Source organism: Anabrus simplex, chromosome 1, assembly GCF_040414725.1.
Source record: "Anabrus simplex isolate iqAnaSimp1 chromosome 1, ASM4041472v1, whole genome shotgun sequence".
NCBI classification, from domain to species: domain Eukaryota; kingdom Metazoa; phylum Arthropoda; class Insecta; order Orthoptera; family Tettigoniidae; genus Anabrus; species Anabrus simplex.
The window spans coordinates 1390800522-1390812581 of record NC_090265.1 but is presented as its reverse complement, the minus strand read 5'-3'; the positions used below and the strand labels follow the sequence as shown (position 1 = coordinate 1390812581).

The window sequence follows — 12060 nt, the reverse complement described above, 5'->3', positions numbered from 1 at the left end:
AATTATTCCAGCAAACAAATTTTCTGATAACGGGCACTGCTCCTGGAGTCATATATAGTTTCCTGCCGTATATTCAATCACATTAAATATGTCTGTATTGTTCCCGAAGGCTGGTTGGATCCTCAACAGATCTACCATTAGCCTATATAGATGGCCTAGGCGTCAATGAAGAGGCATACTATGGAACTGAGGAGTGGAGTAGTTTCCCGTTGTTTTCCTCACCCAGCCAGCAGCTGCTATTAAAAATTAGTCTACCAAGCCTGCTAAAATGCATGCAGCAACCAACCCTATAAGCGAAATCTTCACATCATTCACAACAAAGACTGGAATGGCATTACTAGCTTCGCTTATACCTCAGTAACTTTCACATTGTCATAGCAAGCAAAGCCAAGGATCATAATAAGACAGGTCCATAAAAGTCACAAATTTGTTCTAGTCCATGCCAGTGCACTATAAACACTGCGTCTTGCCAGAAAAGATTTCACTGAATATATTATCCCAAAATACTTAAACAATTTGGAATGAGTATAAAATAACTTGGTAACAAACATATCTGCAAAGTCGAGGTTCCTCAAAAAACCATGCGATTTTTCAATTCCTCTTATTAAGAACACAACTAGTGACAAATTTAAACGAAAATGATGTTACAACTAAGGCAATGCAGATACGTCTAAAAGAAAATTTGACTAAATATACTGCTATAACTTTCTACACCGCCTGCCAGCAGTTTATTGGGAGCAGAGAATGATGGTACACACCTAAGAAATCAAAATATACGTAATTCTACTGTACAAGTAGTAATATAAAGAGATAGTCAGCTGGAAAGTGTATCTCCCTGTAAATCTATCAAATACATTCTTCGTATGGGGGTACCTTAGTAGCATTTTAGGTGCATGCTTGGACCCTCCTCATAAAAACCGTCCACAAGCTGGTCAAAGCGTTGCTGCTCTAACGTGTCCTAATCACCTACAGCGGTGCTCCTCAGCAATTCTATAGTGCGGAGTGGGTTTCTCCTTCGCCCCACTACAAGTTTCAGATGAACCTAAGCATGCTCGGTTGGTTCATGTATGGAGACATCGCACGTAATTCCATTCTGTAACTATCAGAAGGTGTTCAGGAGATCTGGAGAAGGTATATATATACTCAAACTGTTTTAAGTCGCACCGACACAGATAAGTCTGATGGCGACGATGGAACAGGAAAGAGCTAGAAGAGAGAAGAAATCGACCGTGGCCTGGTATGAAAAAGGTACGCCATGCGAAAACCATCTTCAGGGCTGCCGAAAGTGGGTTTCGAATCCACCATCTCCCGAATGCAAGCTGATAGCTATGTGACCCAAACAGCACAGCTACTTGTTCGATATCTATAGAAGGCATGTGACAGATTACCATGGGAAAAGTTGTTCACCGTACTGGAGGACTAAGAGATTGAAAATGAAATAGCGTATGGCTTTTAGTGCCGGGAGATCCCAGGACGGGTTCGGCTCGCCAGGTGCAGGTCTTTTGATTTGACTCCCGTAGGCGAACTGCGCATCGTGATGAGGATGAAATGATGATTAAGACAACACATACACCTAGCCCCCGTGCTAGGGAAATTAACCAACGATGGTTAAAATTCCCGATCCTGCCGGGAATCACACCCGGGACCCCTGTGACCAAAGGCCAGCACACTAACCATTTAGCCATGGAGCTGGACAGAATAGTTGGTAAACTTAAGACACTGAACGCAAGTTGAACTTAAAGCTTGAAATTTTCGTCACCAAACGGAAATGAAAATTAATTCATGCAGAGGAAGGTTAAAGGCTCAGATGAATAACAACTTCTAGCGAAAGTTCTAAAAATTAGTTCCTCAGATATTAACCTACAAGGTAACTTACAGAACCAGGTTTTAATAAGGGTTTCACATCCATGAGCCCGTAAGATCTCGGCGGTGATTTGCCTCAGCTCCTCGCGCACAGTTCACGAGCGCAGTGCTGCTATCTGTGCAACTGTGCAGGCGTAATGCGTAAGGTATACAGCCCACACAACAGACCTGTTAAAATGATTGCATAATCAATGCATGCTAGGGCGTTTGTTCGTCAAAGATCAACAGACCATGTAGAAATTTCGAATCACAGAAAATTGTTACTTGAATAACTACAACGCATAGTGATTCCTACTTGAATCGTACGATTTTCAATAAGACACATGTACTCTACAATCAAAGATACTTCTTCCACGCCGTCAAGGTTCATGCGCACCAACCGCCGTTTATTTTCCGTGGGCCATCCACCTCACATTATTTCTGGCTCAACCTCAAGACTTTACGGACCTACGGTCGGGCAAGAATACTTGCGCCTTGATCGGTCGTTGAATGTTAAAATCTTAGCTAATATTAAACCACATCACATACGAGTATTAGGCCATTAGCTCCAGTTAAGATAGTTGGTAAACTTAAGACACTGAACGCAAGTTAAAGCTTGAAATATTCGTCACCAAGCGGAAATGAAAATGAATTCATGCAGAGGAGGGTTAAGGGCTCACATGAAAAACAACTTCTAGCGAAAGAAGACAAGGCAGAAAGATGACAGAAACACTTTGAGGAACTGCCTCAAGGTAACGATGTAGATAACAACACACTAGAAAGAGACCAACCACCGTTTCAGATTTAGGCCTCAGGTCTTAGAACGATGTGGATTCAGATTTGAATTTGCTAAAAGTGACTTATAAGGTGTGTTGTTTTCAGAAATGGTATCTTCTCAAAGGCCCAACAACGAGAAAATTAATAAATGTTCACTTCTTTACTCCCTTGAAGCTTTCTTCTACCTTGACAAGAAAGGTAATAAATTTCGCATTTTAATCGTTCTTTTAGACGCCTATTTAAATAGGGTTACTCCCCTACCACTCCCCCCTCAGCTGTCAACTAACACTGAACGTAAATTGAAATTTATAGCTTGAAAGTTTCGTCAGCAAACGAAAACGAAAATTAATTCATGCAGTGGAATGCTAAGGGCCCAGAAGAACAACTTATATTGAAAAAATAAAAAGATCGGGCTAGTTGGCCGTGCGGTTAGGGACGCGCGGCTGTGTGCTTGCATCCGGGAAATAGTGGGTTCGAATCCCACTATCGGCAGTCCTGAAGATGGTTTTCCGTGGTTTCCCATTTTCACTCCAGGAAAATGCTGAGGCTGTACCTTCATTAAGGCCATGGCCGCTTTCTTCCAACTCCTAGGCCTTTCCTATCCCATCGTCGCCACATGACCTATCTGTGTCGGTGCGACGTAAAGCCACTAGCAAGAAAAAAGGAAGAAGACAGATACACGTTGACGAACTGCCTCAAGGTAAAAATGAAGATAATAACGCACTGGATGAAGATGTTTACATGCGGTACCCAAAATTGATTTCAGAATTTGACAAGGGTTTTGAGAGGATTACTTAGAGTTGGTCAGACCTTTATAATTGCCTTTTTGGAGAGCGGTACGTCAATCTTTTCGATTCATTATAACATGTACGGTACGAGAAAAGTTCCATTAGATTTTGAATATAACGTTATCTGTACTCCTAAGAAAATTTGCGTTGAAAAGTGTAAAATCTATTGATACGGTTGAAAAAATTTCAGATATAAGGAATATTTTCTAGATCATTGAAGATAAATGTTAAAATTTTAAACTCTGTTACTTCCACTATTTCATTACTTCAGTGCGCATCTCCAATTGTTCGTGTATGAGTAACAACGAAATGTCATGAAAATCGATGGCTGCATCTATTTTCAGTACATTATAATCTAGCACATTTCCTTGATATAGTTCTCAGTTTGTTCCTGCCGTCTTCTTCCATCACTTCTTTCCTGAGGAATAGTTCTCCAACTGAACCCCTAATATCAAATAAAAATGTTTACTTTCCCAAGAGTTCTAAATTTAGGTGTGTCTCTTATCAATCTCTCTCCTTCCAGCCAAATATCTCCAAATCGTTCTCACCTCATCGACTTGATCCAATATCTCTTAATTTGTGATCCAGCCTTCATCTTCTAAGATCAGACGTGGAGTCAGTATTACTTAACGCATATATTTATTCGGCTACCAAACTTACCTCCTCTCATTGAGAATACGACACCAACTTCCAGTAGTATTAATTTCGGGATCTATCTACGGATTTTATATGGCCAAACCTATTAGACATTGTTGCCTTTTCTCCTCTCCCTGTTATACGGTATAATAGCATTATATAACAGTATAAAAAAGGTTGCGTAATCGATCCCACAGTCAAATCGGAGCATCATATCGGACAGCCTGGGGAAGTTAACATTGAAAAGAGAAACTTCTACACGCCTACAATCGAATTTCTCAGGGAAAAGTGCCATTTGGAAGAGCTGAAATTACTGAGATTAATGGTATGGGCACGTGGAATTATAAAAAGTTCTTCTTATGAATTTCTGGAGTAGATTAGGCTTACAAAAGTCCAGAATCAATCTTTTGATAATCACCACTTTATGAGGATCTTTGTCTATTTTAAAATCACATCTTTATTCCCAATAGTTTCTTTTATATTACCGTTATTGTCCTAATAACGAATGTATTGTTCTTTAATTTTTTATTTTTACAACGGTTTAATGCTGTAGACTATATGTTGTGTTATTAAACTTCAATTTGAGTTATTTATATTATATTAATGTTAAAATTTAAATTTGTTATTTTTCATTAACTTCATCCTTGTGGCAATCCAGAATGTCTGGAATGTCATTGAGTTTCTCGATAAATATACAAGTGCAAATAGGAAAATGTTAGGACATCAATGAAAAATGGGGAAAATTGTGTTTACTGATTTTAAGCAGCAATAAACTTTCTGGAGAAAAGCCGAATGCCAAATATGATGAAAAGAAAAATCTGAATAACGTCTCATTAAACATTTAAAAATCTAGATTTGATAAAGTTTGGTTTCAGAACTTTACAATAAATTAATAAGCACCCAATTAGTCTCGCTGTGTTGAATGAAAACAAGGCAATTATGGAGTAATTGTAACATGTTTAAGTTCATCTAACATTCAACCTCTCATATTAGCCTCATATCCCTGGAGGGCTTGTTATTCACATAATTTAATTCAATGAATATCTCAGAAATGTCCAACTAATAAAACATTTTCATAATCAATGAAGAATGTTTTGAAAGGACTTCTACTAAACATGTTTTGTTCCTTAACTGCATATTTCTAATTGAGCGGTAACAAATATCACGTAAAACACTGACATATTTGAGCTGATGTTTTAAAGAAATGTACCGAATGTCGCACTCATGTCCTACTTACCTTTGGAGAGATCCAAAGAAGTGACCTTTCCCTGAAGCGCTATTTCATCTGCAGTGCGGTCAGCCCGAGTATCCCAAAAGCGCACACGCTTGTCAAGGTGACCGCTGATTATGGTAGATCCGGAACTATCCAGTGTCACTAAATCGTTACAGCTGGAGCCAGCAAACTTCGTTTGCGTGCCTGAAACATTCAATGTGCATTAATAACTGTATCTACTAGGAAAATTTTAAAATAAATCATGTTTTGCATCTGATTTCACAAGGTAGAGAGAGGGGAGCCCCTGTTTATTTTCTTTCACACTTACAAAGTATCAAATAACAATATCAGTCACTAAGTTAATTTATGGTCTCGTTGATTACCCAACGCTCTTACAAACTACTCCAATGTTCAACATTTATGTGGTATAAATCCAATATAGATCCCCATAGCGTTCAAGAGCGACGCAAATTTATCACGAAATTATAGTACCCAAGGTAATGATGAACCGAAAATTTCGTCGCATGGTTTTCTCCGATCTACTCCAATCGACTTGTTTTCATATTGGCAGGAATGAATATGCCCATTAGCGGATAATACGAAATATCGTCCCCAGGAGCAATAAAGGATCCTGTGGGCACGTAACATCACGTTATTTTTTTTTTACATAACGTGTAAAATGCCTGCCAATAATCACTGGCCACAATGAAGGGGATCAGGACGATTTAAATTAGTATAGGAACCAATCCACAAACTCTCAATTTAATTACATCATTCCCTTTAATCCTTTTCCACGTTTATACATGGTCGATAGAGCCCCCACACTCAGTTCAGGACTTGGCCAGGGATTTCATGCTAGTCGCCCTTTCTATTACAAAGCGCTGATCGTACTTGAAATCTCACTCGACGTCGCCAGGATTCGAATCCGGGGCACTCGGTTTTGGAGTCGAATGTCTGTTATCTCCACCTCCCCTCCCCTATTTGCGCCACTCATTCTTCCTGGCCTTATTTCGATTACTTAGGGTTCGTCACTAGGCTTTAACTTGGCCAGTTTTACGGATGAATGCGTCTCCTGATGCCAACTACATGCGGGGTGTTGTTTTCATTATTGCATGTTTGTGTAATCGTTGGTAGAGTGGTATGATGTATATAAATAAAGAAGACAAACATAAACACCCTGTTCGCAAGTGAGAGAACCAGATGCGGATAAAAATCCCCGGATGGGAATAGAGCCCAAGAACCTCTGAGCTGAAGGGTTTTTCAGTGACCAATCAGCTAAGGTGCAGGACATATCTGTGCTGTCATCTTGCATGGAAAAGATGAGAGACGGGAATAGTTCAAAGATTATACTCGTAGTGAAAATTTACGAAAGAGACAGGCCATAAAGTACATCGCTAACCTCAGGTAGATACTCGTAATACAGTTAAAGTAAGAAAGAAATAAGAATTGAACAAGAGAGGTCAGCTAGTCAAAAAACCAATGAAAGGGAGTCCGGCACAAGTAAGAGTAAGCAATGTGTTCCCTGCTCAGTTCTCACCAGATCTGAACCTCTGAGAGGCGGTATTACTATTCATCAAGTGCTGAGTCCCGTGTTCTTTGATGGAACATGGCTTAGCACGAACATCTTCATAAGTGGTTCTGTGACAAGGCCTCACACACTAAGCTGTGCTGTGCAACACTGACATGACCAGCCAAATACTATGAACTTTTGTAGATGGAACATCACATTAAATTTCCTTACACAAACCACAAGATAGGACCAATTAACAAAGAAAATACATCAAATACCAGGTAAGGCAATTATAAGATTATATTATTCCTCAATTTGGATCGTCAGCAGTGCTATCGAAATAAGCGAAGAGTTTTTAAAATGTTCGCCCCCTTCAAAAGACTATATTTTCTAATACAGCCGTCACCAACACATATAATTAATTTGAATCAAAGCTATGATTAATGCAACAAGTTTCATATTAATTAAAATGTGACTTATAAGATAAAAAAGTACAGAATGAGATGAGTACATCGGACCAAAAGTAGCAAGTGTAAGATGGCCTGGTGATGCAAACAGGATGGAGATATAGCAACAACGAGAGGCGTATGCGAAATGAACTTTGAAGGAAGAGGGCCCCAGGGAAAGTCAAGGAACGGGTGGGAATATCTGATAAGAGAGAATTTCTAGCAGAGATGAAAGAAGAGAAGTAATACTGCACGAAAGCAAGTAGTAATGTGGGGAAGCGGGGTGAGGGAAAGGCAGAGTTAACGGGAAGGAACCGGGGATAAAATCGAAACAGAACGATAAGAATTATGGTAATACTATATAGCAAAGTGTTCCCTACTCTTCTGCTATCTGATCCCCCGACGATGTACGTACTCGTAGCTCTGCGAATGAACTATGCATGATGAATCCCTCAAAAATATCTTTATGCAAACATGAAATGGAACATTACAATTATTCACAGGTACAAATGTAATGTTTCTTATTTAATAACTGGGTAGATTTCATGTTTCTCAGAGATGAAGGAAATTCTAATTTTATATTACTAGTGTGATGCTTACGGTGTTGTTGTATATGCGAGGAGACATAAATCTGCGATAGTTCACCATCCGTCTCAAGTTAAGGAAGATCAGATTAATACGAACATCTTGCTGTCATTTAGATTACGATATAATTGAAAATGAAGGTTCGTATCTCGGATCTTCATTCCAGGTGGTTCTCTAACGCATGATGATAACCGTCACAGCAATGATTTGACAGCAAACTGGTTCATTAGTTGTTATTGCTTTTGCAATAACATTAAACTATTTTGATTTCCGTTATCAATATACAGTTATACAGTTATACAGTTATACAGTTATACAGTTATACAGTTATGTCGAACCGATCACCACTAGATATAAAACTTCAACTGTAGCCAGAAACACTAACGCTAGACCACGGTGATTGGCGAACATAATGGGATATTTATTACAACGGGATGTATCTTAATTATACCGAGAAAAAATCATGGATGCTCTTCATGTTACGTAACAAAAACAGTGGCACAGTCGGACTGGTGGAGAAAACATTTCTTTTCGAGAAAATGTCGTTACTTTGTAAATTCCGGGCGCGTGATTCAAATTGTCGAACTCGCCGTATTTGCTCTACCAGAGCGCAAATCGCTGCCCACTGCTGTGCTGCCGGGAAGGGAAGGGAAGGGAAGGGAAGGGAAGGGAAGGGAAGGGAAGGGAAGGGAACGGGTGGGGTGGGGAGGGAAGGGGAGGGGAGGGGAGGGGAGGGGAGGGGAAGTGGAGTGTATGACAGCCGGAGACAGAGATAATGCTCAGTGCGAATATACAAATTTCTCGTTCGTTTAGCGCAGTCACTTCCCAGTCCCAGTATACAGTCTTTTCTGTCCATATTAGCTATTACGTTTACGGTATAAATTTGTGAGAATAGCTCCGTGTCGCTACCCAACGAAGAAGTGATTGATGTTCACTTTTCTTACGACACAGTAATTGGTAACAGAAGAGAAGCTGCGCTGATTTATGGCATCCGACACCCTAGTAATTTTACCTTCGTGCCCATCGGCAGGTGTCTGCGTGATGGAGGGCGGAAGAAACCCCTCATGTGACAGTAGCGCGCATATTTTAGCATCAGTTTAGTGCCAATATTTGGGTCGGTATAGTTGGTGACTTTTTACTTGGGCCGTATGTCCTTTCTCCTCACTTGAACGGTGAGGAATGCTATGCTACCGTTTCTCAGTAGAATCACTGCCTGGATTATTGAAAGATATTCCTTTGGGTATTCGGCAGTGAATATGGCTATGCCACAATGGCGTTTCACCGCATTTTAGTCTCCGTGTCACGCAACACTTGAATTATCACTATCCAGGGATATGGGTAGACCGTAGTAAGCAAGTTTAATGGCCTCCGCATTCGGCCGATTTAACTCCCATGGACTTTTCTTGTTACGTGAAGATCGAAGTAGAAGGTGGGAGCATATTGAAGATTTACTGTAATCAAACCATTCGGCGTATCGTTTATTTAGTTCAGTATTTATACAGGAATGCACGATCGTGTGGCGGCAGCGATACACCTTCGCGCTTGTTAAAATAAAGAACGTTACTGAGAATAACAGACGAGCGGAGAAATGATCAGGTGCATTCCCTGACTGACAAGTGTGTCTTATTTACTGTGTGCTCTTGTTCTGTGTGTGAAACTGCGGCTGCTTAATAAACAAACTGTGAATATTGCCTGTAAAAGACAAGGATAATACTCTGCACTAGTCGAACGAAGAAAGTTGTGCATTAGCGCGAAGCATTATATCTGTCTCCGTCTATCATAAACCTCACTTCCTTCCCACTTCCCAGAAGCACAGCAACAGGCAGCGATTTGCACTCTGGCACAGCAAGCAAGAGAAGTTCGTCAATTTGAATCGCGCGCCCGCAAGTGACCAAAGTAAACTAATTTCCCCGAAAAGAAAAACTGTCTTCACCTATCGGTTTGTGCCATCGTTCTGTATATAACACGGATAGCATCCCTGAATTTTTGTCGGTATAATTTAGATACACCCCGTATACTGGTACATAATTATTTATAATAATCCGGCTCCTTGGCTGAATGGTGAACGCAGTGGTTATCAGTACAGTGAGTTCCGGTCCCTAACCAGACTGAGGATTTTAGTCGAGTCTTGCTGATTCCCCAACCTTTGGGGCTGCGTGTTGGCATTTATCGAAACACATACATCTTCATTTACACACAACCCATCAAAGAAATGAAGTAACACGTGTGGTAGAACATATTCCTTGACGTCAGGATGGGAGACCTGGACGTAAAACTAAACCAAGTCCACATGTGCGACCCCATCCAATTCCGGTAAAAATGGTAGAAGAAGAAATTTATAACAATACCGTATTGAACCCATAATTCTAAGTTAAAGTGTTCAGTATGTCTGAAAAACTGCCTTATAATATACAGTTGAGACATGTATAAAGATCTGGTCTACTTCTACTTATTACTGTAATAACAGGGAGCACAGGCTTCCAGTTCGAATCCCGATATTTTTAAGAGGAGATCATTCAGAGCCATTTCATAAATTTCAACATAACAGGGATCAGAGTGTTCCAGATAGAGTTTCGATATCTATAAGACAATATCATGTGAGGCTATTTCCAAGTTTTAACCTAACAGGGAGTAGAGGGTTCCAATTTGAGTGCTTATATCTTTAAGAGCCTATTTCTTTTAAATGTTTAGATAGTTTCTGGCGAGGCTAAGAGAGAACATTCAGCGCATTGGTACTTCGTTTCATAGAAATCCAGCTCTTGCCCAGCAGATGTCTTCAAATACACCTAATTTAGCACCAAAGTTATAAAAGTGTCCATCACGAGTGCTGACTGCCCTAGTGGACTTGGTTAACACTTCCATCTAAAGCGAGAGGGGAACCCGATTCGAGTCCAGACGGTGATCACATTTTTAACTCATTTTAAGACAAACCAAACTCTTGAGCCACTCATACGAAATAATAACAAGTTTAGATTGATACTTTCATGGCTCAGAAAAATATACACGATATTCTTTTGGGTTTTGCCACGTGAAAGGAACTTCCTCAAAACTGAACCACGACTAGTATCGCAAATTGTGCTTTCACGATGAACATAGGGTATGCGGCAGAAAATGACACTGGAATAATTGCTCATCTGCTGTCCACGTTTCCCTAGCAATGAAGTATTTATTGTATATATAGTAGTTTGACATATTGTGATTTCAGCGGTGGGTTCATTTCTGCAGAGCTGGGTTGATTTGCATACCGTATTCCAGTTGCTCAGTCTAACAGAAAGGGATGAGCGAGCCCGATTACAATATTGCTGACGAGTGTTATCCCTGGTGTATGGGGATCCAGATTTCTTCCGCAACATATGGTTTTCAGATGAAAGTCATATTCATCTTCTGCATCAACCGACAAAACGGGTTTGAACGGCCTGATGTCGTTTTGCAGTTATCACTACACAGTGATCGTGGTTAAGATTTGGTGCGTCGTATCCGGTCATGACAGACTGGGGCTTTATTTTGTCGAGGATGCTGCACATAATCCAACGGTGAATCAGGCAGTTCAGAGAGACCTCATTATGATGCCATTCGTGCGGGATTTGCCCCGTTGTCGTCATGCCAGAAATTCCCTCCTCCAACGACAATGGAAGCAGACTTACCCTTCAGCAATTCGGAGATCGCCTAATTTCTCGTCAAACTCCGTACTCTTACTGCTCCCACGATGATGATGTCGAAAACGCCATAAAAAAACTTATATTTTTGTGTTCTTACAGCAACCTTTGCTCATCAACACGTTCAATAGTCATTAGAAACTGTATGAACAATGTGTGGCACGCGATGAGACACACTGTGAACACAGACTGTACCAACGGCATTCCTGCCCCGTTTGGTTTGCGGCATGTGGTGGCAGTAGTAGTACAGGGACATTATTTTATCGCTTCGGGAGATTCTCTCACTCGCGCGGTCGCCAGCGCTGCGAGCCCGTCTCCTGCCAAACACTTTGCTGTAATGTGGCCAGCGCGTGTTTTCGCACAAGATTGCCTGTACACTATGAAAGTATTGTGTATACACACGCTCGCGTAGTGAAAATGGCATTGGAACAACACACTGAGCACGAAACACGTGAAAAGTTGACTAAACGAAACCTTACGCTGATAAAGCTCTCAGCAGACTGAACAGAAGGGGAGCTTGTGGCGCCCAGGATCGCATTACGGCAAAGTGCTTGGCGGAAGGCAGACTCGTAGCGCAGGACACCGGGCGAGTGAGAATCCCCCGAAC

General features: G+C 40.8%; 1 protein-coding gene across 1 annotated transcript in view; it reads right to left on the bottom strand.

The window, feature by feature from the left end:
• Positions 1–12060, bottom strand: part of LOC136859394 (autophagy-related protein 16-1) — a 118373-nt gene that overhangs the window by 53116 nt on the left and 53197 nt on the right. Inside the window, exon 2 of the mRNA XM_067138695.2 lies at positions 5281–5460. Within this exon, the coding sequence (XP_066994796.2) occupies positions 5281–5460 (180 nt within the window). The remainder of the gene's footprint in view (positions 1–5280; positions 5461–12060) is intronic.